The 22,236-nt window shown below is 40.7% G+C and overlaps 1 protein-coding gene across 1 annotated transcript in view; it reads left to right on the forward strand.

Moving 5' to 3' along the window:
* Positions 1-22,236, forward strand: part of TTC27 (tetratricopeptide repeat domain 27) — a 367,717-nt gene that overhangs the window by 154,026 nt on the left and 191,455 nt on the right. Inside the window, exon 8 of the mRNA XM_056567404.1 lies at positions 18,973-19,106. Within this exon, the coding sequence (XP_056423379.1) occupies positions 18,973-19,106 (134 nt within the window). The remainder of the gene's footprint in view (positions 1-18,972; positions 19,107-22,236) is intronic.

The following is a 22,236-nucleotide window of genomic DNA, read 5'->3' on the forward strand; positions in this document are numbered from 1 at the left end:
AATAGAATTAATTTACAAATCTGTTTTGTAACTGTTTTTCTTGAGCCAGTTGATATTAAAAAATAAAAATTCCTGGAATACCCCTTTAACATGTATAGCTTGGAAGAAAGACGAGGGGATTGATAGGAACTTTTAAATACATAAATGGAATCAATACAGTAAAAAAAGGAGAGTATATTTAAAAGAATAAAAACTACCACAAGAGGACATAGTAAATTAGAGGGGCAAAGATATGTAATATGAGGAAGTATTACTTTAGAGTAGTGGATGCATGGAATAGCCTTCCTGCAGAAGTGGTAGCTGCAAATACAGTGAGTTTAAGTATGCATGGGATTGGCATAAGGCAATTGGGCAGACGAGATGGGCAAAATGGGTCTATCTACCAACACATTCTATGTTTTTTTTAAGTTTGAGGCAAGTGTAGTCAAAATGGAAAGGTTTTAAAAGCAAAAAGGAAAAGATCCATGTGTACAAAGAACAGGAGTCGATGTAAAGAGCTGTAAGAAATTTAATTTACAGTACATACAGTATCACAAATAAGTCCACTCCTCACATTTTTGTAAATATCTTATTTAATATTAATATTTTGCATGACAACACTGAAGAAATTACACTGATAAAATGTAAAGTATCATAAAGTGAACCTACACATGTTATGGCTGATTTGGTGTATATCAATGTTATTTACGGTCATGGTATAATTTGTCTAGGATACTTTTTATGAGAAAATGTGTTCTTTTTAGTAGTCTTTTATGTCAGTCTTTAGTTATTTATTATATGGTTGTCTGTTAAGTTTGATCTTCTATTAATATCACTCTTTGCCATGTGTTTGCATGTGAAAACATAAGTGATCTTTGAAAGATTATTGATCACAAGGAAATTACCGTATATGAAAATTGTGATACATGTGTTTTACAGGAAAAAGGTAAAGTGCATCATTTGTATGCTATAAACCATGTGTGTCCATGCATCTTTTATAGCACTTTGATGCAGTAAATTCCCTTTTGTGTGTGGAGGTTTGGAGTATTTGTTTCTTATTTAAGACTTTCAAATGTAGTTGCCATCTATTGTTGTTAATTACTGTAAAACAAGAACACTAGGGGTCACCATTGGGCTTTTGTCTCCCATCTGTTTTTGTCGAAGAACATAATTCAGTCATCACAATTTCTTAGTTGCTACTTAATTTTTCTTGGGTGAGAGCTAAACAACCACTATGATTGCTTGTTCATTCCCTGAATTTTTACTACCTTTTTCAAGACTATTGCAAATGTAAAAGTAGGTCACATGTCAAAGACTGTACCATAGTCTAACATTATTTATTGTGTTGTGTGAAATCAACTTTGTCCACTAACAGAATAGCAATGGCTGCTAAATGTGTGTTACTCCACAATGTGGTATTTTCTTGGCCTGCTGATTTAAGACCAGGACAACATGGCCTGATATGTATTAATCTTTTTCATGCTCTGTCTGCTAAATCCTACTGGATCCTTTAGTCTTCACCTGAGTAGGGCATTTTTTGACTTTATTTCCTTCTATATTTTATGCTGTTTTACTTAAACTTTTTTAAGCTTCTATTGCCGCCCCCCCCCCCTTTCTATTTGCAATTGTTCGATTGCTTATATAGATTAATGTAGTGCATAAGCATTACAGTAATCTATGATATCGGCACTCTATTGCTACAATCTGCCCAAGGCTGTATTAATTGCTGACTCATGGCTTACATCAAGTGCCTGTCCATTCCAGCCTCAGCAGCCTACACTAATGGACCGCCGATAACACTAATCAATAGAGTGTTTCCAGCTGTTGCAAAACTACAACTTCCAATATGCTTAGACATGGTGGGAATTCTAGCTTTGCAACAACTGGAGACACAGTGTTTGGAAAAGACTGCCCTACGGGGACTTAAAGGGGTACTCTGGCGCTTAGACATCTTATCCCCTATCCAAAGGAGATGCCTGATCGCCGCTGGGGACCCCCTGTGATCTTGCACGCAGCTCCAGGTCTGATTACCGGCGACTACGGGGCCGGCGGCGTGCGACGTCACGCCTCCGCCCCCGTGTGACGTCACGCTCCGCCCCTCAATGCAAGCCTATGGGAGGGGGCGTGACAGCTTTCATTGAGGGGTGGAGTGTGACGTCACACGAGGGCGGAGGCGTGACGTCACACGCCGCCTGCCCCGTGGTCACTGGTAATCGGACCTGGGGACTGATTTTAACTGGGTGCTGCGTGCAGGATCACAGGGGTCCCCAGCAGTGGGACCCCCGCGATCAGGCATCTTATCCCCTATTTTTTCGATAGGGGATAAGATGTCTAAACGCCGGAAAAATGTAAAAAAAAATATCAAATAATAAATTTGCTTAAGTAAATGTATTAAAAACGAATAACAATGTATTGTGTGTGTGTTTTTCCACTTTTTTTTTATTTTTTACATTTTTTTAGGTAGTACTAGTACTCCCAGCATAGAACGCACTGTTCCATGATGGGAGTAGTAGTACCTGTACTTCTGACACCCGTTACGATCCTCCTGTATAATGTATAGATACTGCCGGCTGCTCTTCTATGGTCCCCTGCACTGCCGTGTATATATACACCTATTCATATTTCCCACAGAGAGCTGTGATTGGCCAGATGGTTCCAGCCAATCACAACTCTGAGAAATATGAATAGGTGTATATATACGTCAGTGCAGGGGACCATAGAAGAGCGGCCGGCCACATCTATACATTATACAGGAGGATCACAGCGATTGTCAGGAGTGACACTCGCTGCGGTCTGTCTATTAATGCAAGTATTACAGCTCCCAGCATGGAGCCGAGTGTGCTCCATGTTGGGAGCAGTAGTACCTGCAGTTAAGGACAGATCACAGTGGGTGTCACTCCTGACACCCGATGCGATCGTCCTATCTATTGCAGAGATGCGGCGTGGCTTTCTTCTGCACGCCACATCTCTGCACTATACTCCTTCCGGCCAATGATATGAATAGAACATCACGCATTCATATTTCCCTCTGAGAGTGGGGATTGGCTGCAACCATCTGGCCAATCCCCAATCTGGGCGGAAAATATGAATGAGTGATGGGAATTTCTATTCACATCACTGGCCAGCCGGAGTATAGTGCAGAGATGTGAGTGTTGTATAGAGCCGCTCCGCATCTCTGCTATATTATGGATGATCGTGTCAGGATTGATACCCAGGGCGATATGTCTATTAGTACAGGTACTACTACTCCCATCATGGAACAGTCTGTTTCATGCTGGGAGTAGTAGTACTAACTAAAAAAATGTAAAAAAATAGAGGGGAAAAAAAGGGAAACACACACACACTTTATTAAAAATGTATTAAAATGTTGTTATAAAAGATATAAATTTCATTAAATCATTTTTTTTCCATTACTACTGTATCTTTTTTTTTTTTGTTCCCAACTAATTTTGAAAAAACGTCAAAGGGGCCAAAAATGCAATTTCTGCTCAAAGGCAAAAAACGCCAGAAAAAAAGCCAAACATAGGAAAGTGCTGTGGCGTTTTTTTTTACTTGCATTTTTCTGGGGTCAGAATAAGAAAATTTTAGGCATGCTACTTTTTTTTTTTTTTACAAAAAAGATGTAATGTTTAGGAAGTAAATAATAAAATATATATATATATATATATATATATGCTTGATAAAGGCTTGTACGCCAAAACGTTGCATCTTTTGCTCATATGCAATAAAGAATTTTAACCTGCATACAACTCGTACCCAGTGACTGGTGCTGTTTCCTTGAAGGGAGGATTGTTTATATATATATATATATATATATATATATATATATATATATATATATATACAGTGTATCATTGTATATGTATGGACCTACAGAATAAAGATAACTCCCCGGTACTTAAGGGAAGTCACTTCTTCCCAGTGCTCTATGGTGCAGCACAGCCAAGTGGGAGGGTGCCAAGCAACAACACCAGAGTGTGCAGACTATACCAGGCCAAACAAATGAAATGCTTAGGTTGAAATAAGCTAATTTCTCCCCATTTTATAACCAATCCTCTCCATTTTATGTTCAGTCAATGAACATAAAATAGGGAGGGGGAGGCTGGCTACAAGAAATCAGGGGATTGTACATAAAATGGGGGGCGGGATTTCACCATTTGTTTATTATATCACAATCGCATATCACAATATTCACCTCCATAATCGCAAAGGCATATTTTTCCCAAATAAACAGTTAAATGACGGACATCAAAGTGATATCCAATGCCCATCATTATCAGCAGGTATCAGCTGCAGAAAGCGTCATACTCCCTCACCTAACCCATGACATAAAAGTAAGTCATGGATCGGGAAGGGGATCACCCCGCAGCAGTATGGTGGGATTCAGAAGCTAAGACCAGTCATCTCATCAACCGGAAAGACTCTGATACCGAGCCCACACAGCTCACCTGACTATAGAAACAGCGACTCCATCTGCATCATTGTGCCCTTGCTTCCGGCCTTCGTTGCTCACACCACCCCTCGCTTCTGTAAAAAGCAAATGAAGTAAAATGGGGACTGAGTTGTATTAACAAAAAATAAACACTACACACAGGATGGAGCCTTTTGCTTATGGATCTGTTTCTCTGAGTATGCTAGAGACACAGCTTGGGCATTGAGCAGATCAATGGGGATGCATAGTGTCAGCACCCTACCGATCTGCTATGCTGAGCATATGCCATGAATATGATATGACCAGAAAGCCCATTTAAATGTCCTGCTTTTGGGTTTCAAAGTGTTGGTAATTGTTAGTCATAGGACTCTACATGCAAGTATTCCAGTTCTAGTACCCATGAACTGCACTGTATGGGGCAGCACAGTGGGTTCTTTTATCCACTTGCTTAAAGGGAGTAACTCAGCAGGACGTCACAACCTCTTAGGTACTGTATTTTTCCTCTCTGTTCTATTTTGATACATATGCATATTTGCAACTTACTAATGAGAAAGTCACTTTAGGTGATAGAAAGCACTAAAGAGACTAGAAGACAAAAGGAGGAGCGCGATCCTAGTGTATTACCATTGTGGATGCAGACATAAGTAGTAATGAGATTGCGCTCACCAAAGTTGGTTATGCTAAGAGCATAACATCTATAACAGCCTGTCAGTAGCGGGTCAGCAGCCTTGGAGTGCCCGATCATCCAGGGAAGTTGGCAATGGATAGCTGGTCTTGTTGCGAGAAAAAATTTATACTCCAAATCAGGCGCTTCTCCCAATAACGTCTTGATAAAGAGCTGGGTCCGAGCTGGAAACGCGTTGAAAGTGCATTTAAAAATATTTTATGCATTATCCTGAAAATAAAGAAAACTTTTTATTGGGAGAATCACCTGATTTGTTTTAATTTTTTCTCGCAACAAGACCAACTTTAAGTGATAGGACTTTCAAAAGATGAAGGAACCCGTATCCTATTATTATATACAGAATGAACTTGACAAAAAAAAAAGAAAGAAACAGAGCTCTGTTTTGTTTTGGTTTAATGTGAGTTATGCACAGTAATATAAATAAATTCTTCTTTGTTCATTAAATTATAGTTCACTTATTCATTTAAGCCATAGATTCATGTCTAGTCGCCTATTGTATAATAAACCTCATATTTCCCAACTGGATTAAAGGGGTATTCCAGGCAAAGCCTTTTTTTTATATATATCAACTGCCTCCAGAAAGTTAAACAGATTTGTAAATTACTTTTATTAAAAAATCTTAATCCTTCCAATAGTTATTAGCTTCTGAAGTTTTCTGTCTAACTGCTCAATGATGATGTCACGTCCCGGGAGCTGTGCATGATGGGAGGAACTGCATGGGACGTGAGTCATCAGAGAGCAGTTAGACAGAAAACAACAACTAAACTTCAGAAGCTAATAACTATTGGAAGGATTAAGATTTTTTAATAGAATTAATTTACAATTCTGTTTAAGTTTCCGGAGCCAGTTGATATATTAAAAAAAGTTTTGGCCTGGAATACCCCTTTAAATTTCCATGGACTTCCATAGAGTAAAAATGTAAATCTTCAGCCAAAAACAAACTAGAACTTTAGCTTTGCCATAAAATCAAACTCTCAACTTCTTCCTTACCATGAGTGTACTCTTTATAAATAGGATGTTTTACCCAATTTAGAGCTGCAGGGAGAGAAACCTTGTTTTATTATATTGGTTAAAGGGGTACCCGCTCCTAGAAATCTTATTCCCTATCCAAAGGATAGGGGATAAGATGTGTAATCACGGGGGGTCCCGCCTCTAGGAACCCCCCCCCCCCCCGCAATCTCCATGCAGCACCGGCATTCTAAACATTATATTTAAAATGCTGGTGGCGGTGGTGGTGACGTAACTTCACGCCCCGTCCTCTCCATTCATGTCTAGGTCTCCCATGTCTCGACCATGGCCCCGAACCCAGCGTTCGGACAAAAAGTTCAGAATGCCGGGGTGACGTGAAGGAGATCATAGGGACCCCCATGATCAGACATTTTATTCCCTATCTTTTGGATAGGGGATAAGATGTCTAGGGGCGGAGTACCCGTTTATATGTATTGGAGCCTCTCTCTTGAGAGTTTCATGTTTGGCTTATGGCAGGAGAAATTCACCTCTTGTTTGGCGATATGCAAAGTTAGCTTTGTTTTAAAAATAGACAATCCCACTATTATATTAATAATTTTTTAAAATCTTTTTTGAACTGTTGTTCAATGGGTAAATATGTATTATATTATAAGAATATGTACGAAAATGTAATATATGTTAAAGGAATAATTATTAGAATAATTATGAATAGAAGATAGGGAATAACTAGTTGATTCCAGTGCTCCATTCATTCTGTATGGGCTTCTAAATGTTGGCAAGTGCTAAGAATTGACCTCTATTCTCAGGATTGCTGGGGGTTGTAACAGTTGAACCCCCACCAATCAGCTAACTATCCCCTATTTTTATCTGTATCTGCACCATTGCCTAACGGTACCGACGGAAAGCTGCCACCGGGAATTAGGTTTACCAAATCCAAAAGCGATCAACAGTGTTGTGCCTGCCACTCAACACTACCAGGTGAGCAAGTGCTCCTAACCCACTGTTCACCACTCCCCCCCCTTCCAAAAAAACATGGATAATGGCATTATAAGCATAATTCTGTGTCTCCTTTTTTCTCTACACATTATATTTAGAATGCTGGGTTTTGTGGCGGTGGTGGTGACGTAACTTCACGCCACGTCCTCTCCATCATGTCTAGGTCTCCCATGTCACGACCACGGCCCGAACCTAGCATTCGGAACAAAAAGTTCAGAATGCTGGGGTGACGTGCAGGAGATCATGGGGACCCCCATGATCAGATATTTTATTCCCTATCTTTTGGATAGGGGATAAGATGTCTAGGGACGGCGTACCCCTTTATATGTACTGGAGCCTCACTCTTGAGAGTTTCATATTTGGCTTATGGCAGGAGAAATTCACATCTTGTTTGGGGATCAACAGTGTTGTGCCTTCCACTCAACACTACCAGGTGAGCAAGTGCTCCAAACCCTCTGTTCACCCCCCCACCCCCCCCCCCCCCACCCCTTCCAAAAAATGTGGATAATGGCACTATAAGCGCCATTCTGTGTCTCCTTTTTATCTTTACTATTTTTTCACTATTTTATTGATAGGAAGATAACTCTTCATCTTGGGATAACCCCTATTTTTATATGCTTACTAGTTTTTTTTAAATTTTTTTATTGTTGTTTTTTACTTCTTAATAAAAAAAAAAGATTCTGATGAGACTACACAAACACTTTACAGATGTTTGCTAATGCCTTGACAGGTCTTGGATATTAAAGGTGTACGCTGGGAAATAAAACTCATCCCCCTATTCCCCCAATCTCCTGTACAGTGGCCCGCTACTCTCCTATCCTCGGCGTGCTCCGGACCCCACCCTTAGATACAGGCTTCAGTGACGGCACACTCAGCAAAATCATCCTAAATATACTGTCTCATCTTTCATTTATCCCCCAATTTCCCAGCTTTGGAGTGCCAAAGTCTGTACTCTGCAATCTTTATCAGAGATTCCGGGAATCCTTTAGGCTTTTCCCATCCCCCTTGTGATCATACACTTACAACCTATTTTGTGGGAAGTGAATATGTGTTCATGGTGAGAAAACTCTTTTAAATATATGTAAGAGATGATTGAACTATTCTACTTATCTGACCTTCAGTTAATATCCAAGGCCTGTCAAGGCACTTAAACTTCTGTTAAATGTATGTGTTGTATCATCTCAATCTTTTTTTATTTCATAATCTCATTAATTTTGAAAATATAGAATAAAAAAAATGAAAATAAAAAACCTTGAAAACATAGGGACTAACCCAAGGTCAAAAGTTATCTACTAGGTAGAATGTTTTGACTGGTTGAAGTTAAAGTGTTCAAACCCCGACCAACCATAAGAACGAGTTGGGATAATTGCATGCTTGGCATGTTCTTTTCTGACTCCATGTAAAGTGGCCTAGAAAGATTCATAATCTAAGTCTATATGTTAACCCATGTCTCATGGACCCAGAGAGTAAAGAGAATCGATCTACAACACTTTTATCTTCTGCTGATTCTTGTAATCAGTCAGGGTCTGAACATTCAGACCCGGACAATAAAAACGTTTGACACTTCTAATGTTTTTTTCTATGGACAGATACACGTTAAGTTAATGTGCTTTTCAACTATTCCACCTCAATTATTAAAGGGGTACTCCAGTGGAAAACATTTTTATCTTAAATCAACTGGTTCCATAAAGTTAAACAGGTTTTTTAATTACTATTATTTAAAAATCTTAATCCTTCCAGTACTTTTTAGATGCTGTATACTACAGAGGAAGTTCTTTTCTTTTTGAATTTCTCTGTATATGTCAGGAACTGACCAGAGCAGGAACAAATTCCTATAGAAAACCGCTCCTGCTCTGTACAGTTCATGTCACGAACAGAGGTGTCAACAGTGAGCACTGTGGTCAGACAGAAAAGAAATTCAGAAAGAAAAGAACTTCCTCTGTAGAATACAGTAGCTGATAAGTACTGGAAGGATTACAATATTTAAATAGAAGTGATTTACACATCTATTTAACTTTCTGGCTCAAGTTGATTTAAAAAATTTTTTTCCACCAGAGTAGCCCTTAAATTACATTTCATGTCCACAATGGGTTTTCTTTGATTTTGTTGTGATGAAATTATACTAAAGTATTTGTGATTCACCACTAAAGTCTTCAAAGCAGATGATGTTAAAATCATTATAATTGATTGTATAATGGATAGTGGACAGGTCTGCGTCAAACATAAAAATTGACAGGCTTTAGTCAAATTAAACAATCTGTCGGGCTTAGCATTTCAGCAAGCGTTAATCCTAAAAGCCTCAATTGAGCAATGGTTACCATTGGCATGTTATCCCCTCAGACATGTTTTTGTTGTCATCTAATACTCTTCCTGATTTGTGCTGCCTTATCTCCCACTATTTAAGCAGATTTGTTGCTACAGTATGTTGCTGTGTATCAAATGATGTTTGTCTGCAGGGTTTAGTTTTTGATACCAAAAATATGTGTCATTAGACTACTGTTTATAAGTACCCTGTTGACACCATAAAAATATTATCCTACAAAAGAAGATGTACTAAAAGATAAATACTCAAAAATAAAATGAAAGATAATCTTTATTTCACAAAATTCATATCACATAACTACAAAAAACAAATTTAATACAGGAGAAGGATGGATGGAGTCACCGCAAAGACAAAACACCCCAAGGTGGTGTAACTAATATGATATCCCAAAGCAAAGTCCAATAAGAAAATGATGCATTGCACTCTTGCCCATGAATTTAATACATTCCCCAATCTTGCATATTGTATATACGGTATATCACCAATCATATAAAGTGGTAATAATAATACAAAACAAATGAGCATAGTGCAAATATAATACAAAATTAAGTGATCTTTGTCTTACCTGTAATTTTTTTTCTTCGAGTCTGAAGGCAGCACAGATGGGATATTATGTTCCTCATCCCCCAGCTTTGGACCACCCACCTAGCAAATAAGACTAATTAAACCATTAATAATCGTCCAATGCACATGCAGCAGCATTAATACTCAGCACAAACACCGTGCCATGTGTAATAAAAAAGCAAAAACAAAATGATTGGGTGGGTTACTTGTGCTGATTTAAAAATTAAAAAAATATTTTACAGGTAAGACAAATTTTCACTTTCTTATTCGTCGCAAGCCAAACAAAACACGGGAGGGAAAATCATTTTTTGAGAACAGCACTTAGTATTCCTATGCCAAAGGCTGCGCACCTGGAAGCCTCAATGTCTAGCCTGTAGTCCTTTGACTATGTAGCAGGCTCAGACCATGACGCAGCTTTGTTTATGTTTTGAATGGGCACCTGTCCAGGTGGTCCACCTGAATGGGCATCTGCCCAGGTGGTAGCCTTAGATCTTCAGGTTATAGGCTGGTTATGAACTTCTAGCGTCTTTTTAGAGCAATATTCTGGCTGTCATGTGAATTCTAAGGTTGTTGCTTTAAGGCTCTTCTTGAAATTCTCCAGTAAAAAAATTAACATAGTAGGATGATCAATGAAAGAAGTGTTAGATACTTGCAACCATCCCAAACATTTATTTATTTTTTACATTTTAGTGCACAGGACACACAGTGGGGCAAAAAAGTATTTAGTCAGCCACCAATTGTGCAAGTTCTCCCACCTCAACTATGAGAGACCTAATGAGAAAAAAATAATCATATTGTCTGATTTTTAAAGAATTTATTTGCAAATTATAGTGGAAAATAAAATAGTATTTGGTCAATTACTAGTATTTGGTCAATAATTGAGATTGGTCATCTCAATGCTTTTTTATATACTCTTTGTTAGCAATGACAGAGGACAAACGTTTTCTGTAAGCCTTCACAAGGTTTTCACACACTGTTGCTGGTATTTTGGCTTATTCCTCCATGCAGATCTCCTCTAGAGCAGTGCTGTTTTGGGGCTGTCACTGGACAACACGGACTTTCAACTGCCTTCAAAGGTTTTCTATGGGGTTGAGATCTGGTGACTGGCTAGGCCACTTCAGGACCTTAAAATGCTTCTTACGAAGCCACTCCTTCATTGTCCGGGTGGTGTTTTTGGGATCAAAGCCCAGCCACGTTTCATCTTCAATGCCCTTGCTGATTTTCACTCAAAATCTCATGATACATGTCCCCATTCATTCTTTCCTTTACACGGATCAGTCGTCCTGGTCCCTGGGCAGAAATATAGCCCCAAAGCATGATGTTTCTACCCCCATGCTTAACAGTAGATATAGTGTTCTTTGGATTCTTTCTCCTTCAAACACGACGAGTTGAGTTTTTTCCAAAAAGTTCTACTTTAGTTTCATCTGACCATATGACATTCTCCCAATACCCTCCTGCATCATCCAAATGTTCTGTAGAAAACTTCAAATGGGCCCAGACATGTATTGGCTTAAGCAGGGGGACACGTCTAGCACTGCATGATTTGAGTCCCTGGCGGCTTAGTGTGTTTGTGTTACTGATGGTAGCCTTTGTTACTTTGATCCCAGCTCTCTGCAGGTCATTCACTAGGTCCCCCATGTGGTTCTGGGATTTTTACTAACCGTTCTTGTTATCATTTTGACACCATGGGTGAGATCTTGCATGGAGCTCCAGATCGAGGGAGATTATCAGTGGTCTTGTATGTCTTCCATTTTCTAATAATCGTTCCCACAGTTGATTTCTTCACACCAAGCTGCTTGCTTATTGCAGATTCAGTCTTCCCAGCCTGGTGCAGGTCTACAATTTTGTTTCTGGTGTCCTTTGACAGCTCTTTGGTCTTGGCCATAGGGGAGTTTGGAATGTGACTATTTGAGGTTGTGGACAGGTGTCTTTTATACTGATAACAAGTTCAAATAGGTGCCATTAATACAGGTAATGAGAGGAGGACAGAGGAGACTCTTAAAGAAGTTATAGGTCTGTGAGAGCCAGAAATCTTGCTTGTTTGTAGGTGACCAAATACTTATTTTCCACCATAATTTGCAAATTAATTCTGTAAAAATCAGACATGGATTTTATGGATTTTTTTTCTCATTATGTTTCTCATAGTTGAGGTATTCCTATGATGAAAATGACAGGCCTCTCCTATCTTTTTAAATGGGAGAACTTTCCCAATTGGTGGCTGACTAAATGTTTTTTGCCCCGCTGTATATAAAAGATTTTCTTGCAGCCAAGATTGTTTAGTTACTACTTCTGCAATTCCTCTTCCTCGCAGCCTCTCAGACTCTCTGTCTTCATGCAGTCAAGTGGAATATGTTCAGATGTTGATGGTAAAGTCCTTTCTGTTGGAGATGCTGTGAAGGAACAGTCATGTGTACTCTCCCCTGGAGAGAGCAATAATGATGGTAACCAGGCCCTCTGGAGCAAGTAAGGAGTATCACTGATGGCTTCATTGCTGTCACTTTGGTCAAAACCTATTGATAAGTGGAAGTGGAGGAAATATGTATGTACAGGAAGAGACATGACCAGCTGAAGGAAACGGTATTGATCTTCGTGGAATCTGAGTCCCACTAGAAAGAACAAAATGCTTCCAGCTTGCCATTCTCCCTCTTTCCCTTATGATCCATACAAGGAATACACCATCTGTTAGTCAGGATGTTGAAATACATGTTTTTCTGAACCATTTCCTGGCAATCGGATTCTTCTTTAGAAGATCCACCCGATTTTTCAGTAATCTTATATGCAGATCTTTTAGCTCTAACAGATTCAGTTATACCCATTTAATCTTGTTCTTGCATACTATTAATGGCAAACTATTCACTAGGTAGTTTGAACGCAATTGATTTCTGAATGATTACATCTTCTGCCTGAAGGCTGTGTGGTTTGCGAATACACACTGGCAAGATTTCTCCCTAGAGCTCTAGAAAATGTGCCTTTGCCTAGGGAGTGGCCTCTATGAATGCTGTCAAGAGACCGAGAACCCTTATGGTCCTCCTGGGGAAAATTTGGGGCATCTTGCTCAGATTAGAAACCTCCAGTCTAATGTTGATGATCTTTGCCCTGACAGGAAAGAACTTTAAAGAGTACCTCTCATGATCTTGTTAAATTTTATAATCCTCCCAGTTCACTGCCCCCATCATGATAAACCACTCCCTGCCTTTATTTTTATTATTTTTTAGTTTTCTACCTTGATATTGCTCTGTATTTTCTGCTCATTCTCAGTCAGATTCACATGTAAAGAAGAAAGGGTCCCGGCACTCAAGATTTTTGCTAATTAAAGATAATTGCTGATTTTGTGTCTTTATTTATGCAATAGACACAGCATACATCACAGTGCGCGTTACGGCTCAGCAGTCTTTATCAACTGTGTACAGGTATCAATTAGGACGCATCTTATACACGACATCCGACTCACAGATACCACGTCATCACAATAAGTACTATCATTCTAAACACAAGAATGAAAAAATGAAAAGGAAAAACTTTTAAACACTGTAAATACTTGTCAATACTTGTGTGCTTCTGAGCAGAGATCCTTTCAGAATAGAGATTTATCTGGTCCTTGGGCACCAACACTTACCTGCAGTGCCGACCTCTACTGAACTTTTTGGATTTATCTATAAGGTACGGGCATGCACCTGGTGATGTCTATGCTGCCTATAGCGAGGATGAAGCCTCTAGGATCATGGCTGCACAAAGTGTATAGGATTGCTTTATACAATGGTGCTCACATTGAATCAAGCAATTCGAATAAAATCCAACAGTAGAATATGATGCATGAAGCACTCACCAGGTGGAATCTTCACTTAATAGCAGGTAAATTCTTTATTATATATAAATAATATAATAATCATTTATATATTAGGGATGATTGAATCGAATCTGACGAATCCGAATTCATTACGAATTTCAGGACAAATTTGATTCATAATGCATGCGAATATCGCCACAATTCAATCATATGAATAGCTTCATTAACCCCTTAAGGACCAAGCATTTTTCTGTTTTTACACTTTCGTTTTTTCCTCCTCACCTTTTAAAAATCATAACCCTTTCAATTTTGCACCTAAAAATCCATATGAGGGCTTATTTTTTGCGCCACCAATTCTACTTTGGAATGACATCAGTCATTTTACACAAACATTTATGGCGAAACGGAAAAAAAAATCATTGTGCGACAAAATTGAAGAAAAAACACAATTTTCTAAATTTTGGGGGCATCTGTTTCTAGGCGGTACATTTTTCGGTAAAAATGACACTTTATCTTTATTCTGTAGGTCCATACGATTTAAAGGATACCCTACTTATATAGGTTTGATTTCGTCGTACTTTTGGAAAAAATCATAGCTACATGCAGGAAAATTTATACATTTAAAATTGTCCTTTTTTGACCCCTATAACTTTTTTATTTTTCCACGTACAGGGTGGTTTGAGGGCTCATTTTTTGTGCCGTGATCTGAAGTTTTAATCGGTACCATTTTTATATTGATTGGACTTCTTGATCGCTTTTTATTCCTTTTTTTATGGTATGAAAAGTGACCAAAAATACGCTATTTTGGATTTTGGAATTTTTTTGCGTGTACGCCATTGACCGTGCGGTTTAATTAATGATATATTTTTATTGTTCAGACATTTACGCACGCGGCGATACCACATATGTTTATTTTTATTATGGTTACATATTTTTAATATTAATCTGGGAAAAGGGGGGTGATTTAAACTTTTAATAAAGAAGGGGTTAATGTGTGTGTTTTAAAACTTTTTTTAAACTTTTTTTTTTTACACTTTTAGTCCCCTTAGGGGACTTTTAGGAGGAATCATTTGATTCCTCATACAGATGAATGGGATTACATACAATTCCATTCATCTGTGTGCTCTGCGCTCGATTGATAAAGCCTGGTCCTGCCAGGCTTTAACATTCAGAGAACCGGAGCCGACACAGGAGGAGAGGTAAGCCCTCAGGCTACCTCAGCAGTGGATCGCTCCCCCGCGATCGCGCTGCGGGGGAGCGATCCACCCCACTGGACCACCAGGGACTGTATACAGGCACCTTTAGATGCCGCTGTCAACTTTGACAGCGGCGATCTAAAGGGTTAATAGCCGGCCGCGGCAATCGCCGCATGTCGGCTATTAACGCCGGCCCCCAGCTACAGGAATCAGCAGGGGGCTGGCCAGTATGACACGGGCTCGAGTCGGGAGCGCGCGTCATACCCCGGTAACGGCCATTGGACGAGTATAGATGTCCATGGTCGTTATCGGGTTAAACTCCATTTAGTGCGGTCCAGGCTCCCGGGGCCGGGCATCTAAAATGATGGATCCACATGTGAGGACATAGGGCAAGGAATCCTGGGAAGGCAAGACGGGGAGGCGGGATGACACTGAAGAACATGCAGCATGCAGACTATCAGCAGCCAGCAACCCCTGTGATGTCACAGCCCTATATAATCGGTAGCCATCTTGCGGCCAGTCAAATCAGTGTTCTATTACAGAGAGAGAGAGACAGACAGCAGTGTGTGTTGCTCAGAAAAACCTTTTTACAGTAGCGATTCACTTACCAGTCACATCAGGGTTCTATTGCAGAGAGAGAGAGCGGGACAGAGAGCAGTGTGTGTTGCACATTAAAGCTTTTATACAGCAGCGATTCACCTCAAGCCCAAATACAGCCTAGAAGCACTGATAGGGAAGGGAGTGAGATTGAGAGAGAGAGAGAGAGAGCAATTCTGGGTTTAGTACACAGCGACTGTGTGCTGCAGCGCAACAACTGAACAGCTAATAGTAGCCAGCCAGTTAAGGTGAGCAGAGCACTAAAAGCGTATTGTCCTCTATTTAGTGTAACCTGTGCGTACATCTAAGTGGTGTACCATTTTGTTCCTGTTAAAGTCTTAAGGGCCTAGATACTGTAAAAGGTCGGGCAAAAGTACACACCTGCTGGTGTTGTAGACCAATACTGTTTTAAGCGTACTGGAGTGCATTGTCCTCCCCTCATCTAAGTGGTGTACCATTTTGTTCCTGTTAAAGTCTCCAGCCACCTCCAGGCTGTCTCATTCTGCAACTTTATGCTCTCCTCATGCATCCGCCCCCTCCAGGCTGTGTCATTCAGCCACTCTATGGTCTCCTCATGCTTCCGCCACCTCCAGGTTGTGTCACTGTAGCGCCATGTGGTCTCCTCATGCTGCTGGCACATTAAATAACACTTTTTAGGTTCATCTATTTGAAATCTTCAATTTAAATGTTAAAATATATCTTCAATCTTTTCAATTGTGAGGCCCTATGGTCTCGTCAGGCTGTCAAGTGGTGTACCGTTTTGTTCCTGTTAAAGCCTTAAGGGCCTAGATACTGTAAAAAGGCCAGGCAAAAGGACACACATGCTGGTGTTGTAGACAAATACTGTTTTAAGCGTACTGGAGCGCATTGTCCTCCCCTCATAAGCATACCACATACTTACATCTAAGTAATGTACCATTTTGTTCCTGTTAAAGTCTCCAGCCACCTCCAGGCTGTCTCATTCTGCAACTATATGGTCTCCTCATGCTTTCACCACTTCCAGGCTGGGTCATTTAGCTACAATATGGTCTCCTCATGCTGCCGCCACCTCCACGCTGTGTCATTCAGCCACTAAATGGTCTCCCTAATGCTGCCGCCAACTCCAGGCTGTGTCATTCAGCCACTATATGGTCTCCTCATGCTGCCGCCACCTCCACACTGTGTCATTTAGGCACTATATGGTCTCCTCATGCTGCCACTACCTCCATCCTGTGTCATTCAATCACTATATGGTCTCCTCATACTGATGACACCTCCAGGCTCTGTCATTATGCAGCTCTGCGACAGTGATTCTAATAGCAACACCTCTAATCTGCATGTCATACTGAATACTAGTATTATTTCACTAACCCAGTACACACCCTATGCATGTTACAGCAAGGCAAAGTGTTCTACACCGCTATTGAGGCTCTCTGTAGGCCAGAAAAATTCCATTTTTAATACGCAAATAAATTCAGACTGAACCAAATTTTTCCAGTAAATTTGCCGAAACAAATTTTTCTAAATTTTGCTTATATCTTATTATAATAAAGAATTTACCTGCTATAAAGTGAAGATTCTGCCTGGTGAGTGCTTTGTGCTTCATATTCTATTGTTGGATTTTATTTAAAGGAAAACTGTCACAAAACTCCACCCACACTAACCAGAGGTACTAGCTGGTAGTAAGGGGGACGCTGATCAATATGCTGCCTACCATGCCCAGATCCGTCCTGCCATTCACCCGTTATCTCCATTATTATTTATATGCAAATGATCTTCTAATTGGCACGGGCGGGGTTACAAGGCTCCATCTTGCACTATGACATCAGCGCCGCTCGTCCGCAGCACCGCCTGGCTTATGAATATTCATGCCCTCCCTCCCCCTCCCTCTCCTCCCCGCTCTGTACAGGACTCCACTGCGCTGAGGCCACTTCCAGGAGTACTGACAATGATTAACTTCTTGAAGACACAAGAAGAGTAAGAAAGGCCGAAAGACATGGCTCTGAACCGCCAATGGTAAATTACACCTTGATGATGAATAGCCATTTTGAGTTACTTTCTGTTTTCCTCTGTGATAGAAATATGCAGATAAGCATCTGAATGGTCGAGAGATACCATGACTTCTCAATGCTCCAAAAGAGCCGTGACTTCATTCTGAACAGAATCTTCTTCAGAAAGTGAAGATCCATGATGAGGGCCAAGATCCGCTCTGCTTGGGCACTGGAAAGTCTCTTGAAAAGAACCCTTGGCCAATTTGGTTTAATGGAACAGGTCCTAGGGCTTGTTTTCTGATTAACATATCTATCAGAAATGGCATACAAGGGCCTTACTGCATTTATAATTAATCTGTCTGGTAAATGATGCCAGAACTCTAGGGTATAACCCTTCTTGATGACTTTTAAAACCTCAGTATTCTAAAGTAATATGATACCAATAAGGACAGATTTTCCACAATCTGGCTCAAACTGCCTCTTAAATCTTGACATTAGAATTCTGTTTTGAGTTTCCCTGAACTAGGTTTTTATCTCCTTTATTGTTCTATTGTGAAAGGTTTTGGATCTATGAAACCTATATCCTATAAGTAAAACATAGATGCAACATCATTGTTCCTGTACCTGATGGGTTTAAAAACTGTTTACCAATATACACATATATACTGTACACAGGCAACCACTTGATTTCTTGTGTCTTATGTATTTATATGGTTATCTCGTGAGTGTGTGTGTGTTCACAGAATCTACATAATGATAGCAGTAGCTTTTCCCTTCCCCTCCCCTCTATTAAATGAAATAGCTGCAGACTATCCCATAGTATTGTGTCTGAGCCACCCTGTGCCCCTGTTTTATACAAGTACCATATGTTTGCTGGAATGAAGACTGTGTATTTGTCCGAGCAATGAGGGATTCCATAACAGATACCAGAGAATCACATGAATAAGGCACCTACTCTCCGTCATAGCCCTTTATTTTTAGCTTTCATCAGCATCTTTATTCTACAACCTGCACAGAAATAAACCGTTCTCTACAGAGAAGAGGAGCAGTCGTAAGGCCATTACTTCTTAATTAAAAGGCATGTTTCATAGGAACCTGACGGGTAACCTCATACATATGTGATTATTTTTTTATGTTGGACACATTTTAAACAATGCACTGTGCGAGCCTGGCGTCTCTCATTGTGCTGTGTGGGAGAGTCCCCACGGAATGATTAGGTGTGAGCGGTATAGTAACATTACAATGCTGCACAGTGACTAAGTAACAGACCTGGTCACTTGTCACCTGCAGTGTCTGTGGATGCATGCACCATACACACTCCTTTCTTTCCACACTGGAAGAGTTAACTGTCTCAATGGCGGCATTTCCTTTCTCCTGTTAAGCAAAAGACAAAAAAAAAAAAAAAACGAGAGGAGCTGGGATTGTTCCCTGACAGGCAGTAAATTGATGTGAATTGTGTCTTCATTTCCTGCAGGTGCTTTGGGAAAACGGACACGGTTTCAGGAAAACGACTTGGCTCAACTTGTCATAGATGTGCAAAGGGAAGAAGATTCCTTCTTACGCAATGGACTGACGCCCGCTCCAACCCCTGTAGAGAACTTGCCTAAGGTATGAAAAGAAAAATAATCAGTTGTGCTTGTCTCTTGTTTAACCAAATCATCACTTCAATACAGCCGATACCTTCCCCCCTTACATTCCTTTTCTGTCATCACAATTTTTTTCTTTATATATAAACTGCATTCTGAATGTTGTCAGAATACAATGGGTTATTTTTGCCTGTAGCTATGGACCTTTATTGGATAATGTTGTTGCATATGTTGTAGTTTTATGTAATTATCAAATTATATGAATAATCAAAATATTATCCAATTTCCTGCTTGGGGGACAATCAACATTAAACAGGTATTCTGAAATGTATAAACCATGAATATGTGTGAAGGTTTGTTCATAATTATTTAGGTTATAAATTATGTCAAATCTTGTATTTAGCGTTTATAGAGATCATACTTTATTATCTTTGCATTTTCCTGAAAGTGCAAGCAGTGTAAACACATTTTCTTTTCAGCAATACATGTTTGTTGCTGGATATTTATCCTTCTACCAGAGCTCATGACTTAAATGGGCACTGTTATGAAGAAAAAAAAAAGCCTTTTATATGTTGTAGAGACATATCTGACCCCAACCGGAGAAATGTGCTCTTACCGTGTTCTCTCCCAGTCACGTGACCAGGATGGACTCATAACGTCGGTCAATGGGGACGTCTTGGTCTCATAGACACAGAGTGGGGAGAGAAGTGAGCACTTGTGATCAATTGGGGTCTGACAAGTAGGGATCGACCGATATCGTTTTTTTTAAGGCCGACACCGATAATCTGTGGAGGTTAGGACCGATAGCCGATAACTTATACCGATATTCCGGTATAAGTTATCGGCTATTTACCCCCCCACCCCACATCGCTGCAGATAATTGATTTAAAGCGGGCACTTTAAATCAATGAACTGCAGCGGCTTATGTAGTGCCATAGACCGCTGCCGCCACCCGCTTATCTCCCCCTGCCTGTCCGGGGGTCCTGAGTCCCATCTACGCCAACGCCCCCCCACCGCCGCACCGCTCCGCGCCCCCTACCGCCGCACCGCGCCGCACCCCACACCGCACTGGCCGCATTGCCTCCTCCATCCTCGAATTTATAATTACCTGTCCCCGGGGCCCGGGGTCTACTCTACATCTGGCTCCGGTGGCGTCCTCCTGAGCTGTCACTGTGCGCACTGACGGTGACGTCGCGTCACGTCACTCGTCATTGCGCACAGCGTAACGCAGGACGCAGCAGGAGCCAGAAGTAGCGTTGACCCCGGGCCCCGGGAACAGGTAATTATAAAACCGGGGATGGGGATGGCAATGGGGCCGGGGCTGGTCGGTGGGGGGACGGTGGTGCGGGGGCGGGGCATTATCGACGAGTTAATTGCCGAAACCGATAATGCCTAAAATCGTGATAATCGGCCGATAATATCGGCCAAACCGATAATCGGTCGATCCCTACTGACAAGGACATGTCAAAGATGTTTTATTGACAGGTACACTTTAAGATGGGTGTATTTATGAGTGACTGAGAATATCTATTTCATCTCAAAAGATGTATAGACCTTATATGAATCATAGATATTATATGGCATTGACAAGATTTCATTAGGCATTAGATGCAGTCTGTCAGCACATTTGTACATTATTGGCCATTTAAACTTGAACAGTGCTAAAAAGCTGACACAAAATCAAGTTAAAACATACCTAAGATGCTGATCATAGGGATCAGATGGCTTCAAACATGAGCTCTTAGTTGGCTAAGCTTGAATCCTGGAGGAATGTCTCATCTGATGAATTGATGACTCTTCCCTACTGTAATAGTTGAAAAGGACACTTTATTTTCTTTCATACCAGTGGCAAAAACACTTGCTAAAGTTTGACACAGTAAGCTTTGTGGTTGCTTGTCACGCTTAGAGGTACAAAACACATGAAAGTCGCAAAACTTAAGTTTTTTGTTTACTTTTAAGCGGTGCTACTGAGGCCATGGGGCCATACAATACTGAGAGTCATGTGGCACCCAAAGTGTCTGCCAGCTATTGCTGATCCTAAAGTTTTGTTGTGGATCCCTAAGAGGCTACCCGGTACCACAGCCAGCTCAGTATAGATGTTTTTTTCACAATGTTGCACCCGCCACCTTATACAGATCTTCCCTGTTTCTATGTAAGTATTTGTGACCAATAGCCCACGGCTTTGAATGAAATGCATGCTTGCAAGCATGTATCACACCCAACCCTCTGCACTATGGTAGTGGGGCCCCAGACCACTAAGCTGTTAAAGGGGTATTCCGGGTTTATACATCTTATCCCCTATCCAAAGGATAGGAGATAAGATGTATGATCGCAGGGGTCCCGTCACTGGGGACCCCGCCATCTCAGTGCAGCCCCCTGCATTCTGTGCCAGGCGTTGCCTCCAAGACAGGGATGTCACGGCCACGCTCCATAGTGACGTCATGCCACACCGCTCGATTCATGTCTATGGAAGGGGGCATAACGGCTGTCACGCCCCCCCATATAGACAGCAATGGAGGGGGCGTGACATGACGTCATGTTCCCGCCTCAGAGGCAGTGCTCGACACAGAATGTCGGGGGCTGCACCGAGATTGCGGGGGTCCCCAGTGGCGGGACCCCTGCGATCATACATCTTTTCCCATATCCTTTGGATAGGGGATAATATGTATAAACCAGGAATACCTTTAAAGTCTTAGTCCAAGTCTTTTTATGAAATGGGCGCTACTAAAGGTAAACTCGCACAGCAACAACACAGTAGTGTACTTGTAATAGTTCTCCTCTCTTTACACAGATCAATGTTATGTTCATATAGAACACTTAAACTTAACCCAGGTTGATACCAACTTCAGTGCAACAGACAGCTCTTAATTTTTTTTTCTCTTTACACTTGACCTATCCTGTAGAAGTCCTTCAAGCTAGCATTCCCCCCTTTAGTTCCATCAGTCCAATTTTAAGGCCACAGGGCATCCAACCTCTCAGCTGGTGAATTTTTCTCTCACTCAGGGCTGATGTCTTACGTGGCCCACATGAACATAGACTTAGTAAAACAGTATCTATAAAAAAAAAGCCATAGATCCTCTGTAATATTTTTTTTTTTTCTACTGGCAAGAGTTACTAGCTAGATGAGGCCTTTTCAGACAATGCTGCATCTT

This window comes from Hyla sarda, chromosome 3 (assembly GCF_029499605.1).
Source record: "Hyla sarda isolate aHylSar1 chromosome 3, aHylSar1.hap1, whole genome shotgun sequence".
Taxonomy (NCBI): Eukaryota; Metazoa; Chordata; class Amphibia; order Anura; family Hylidae; genus Hyla; species Hyla sarda.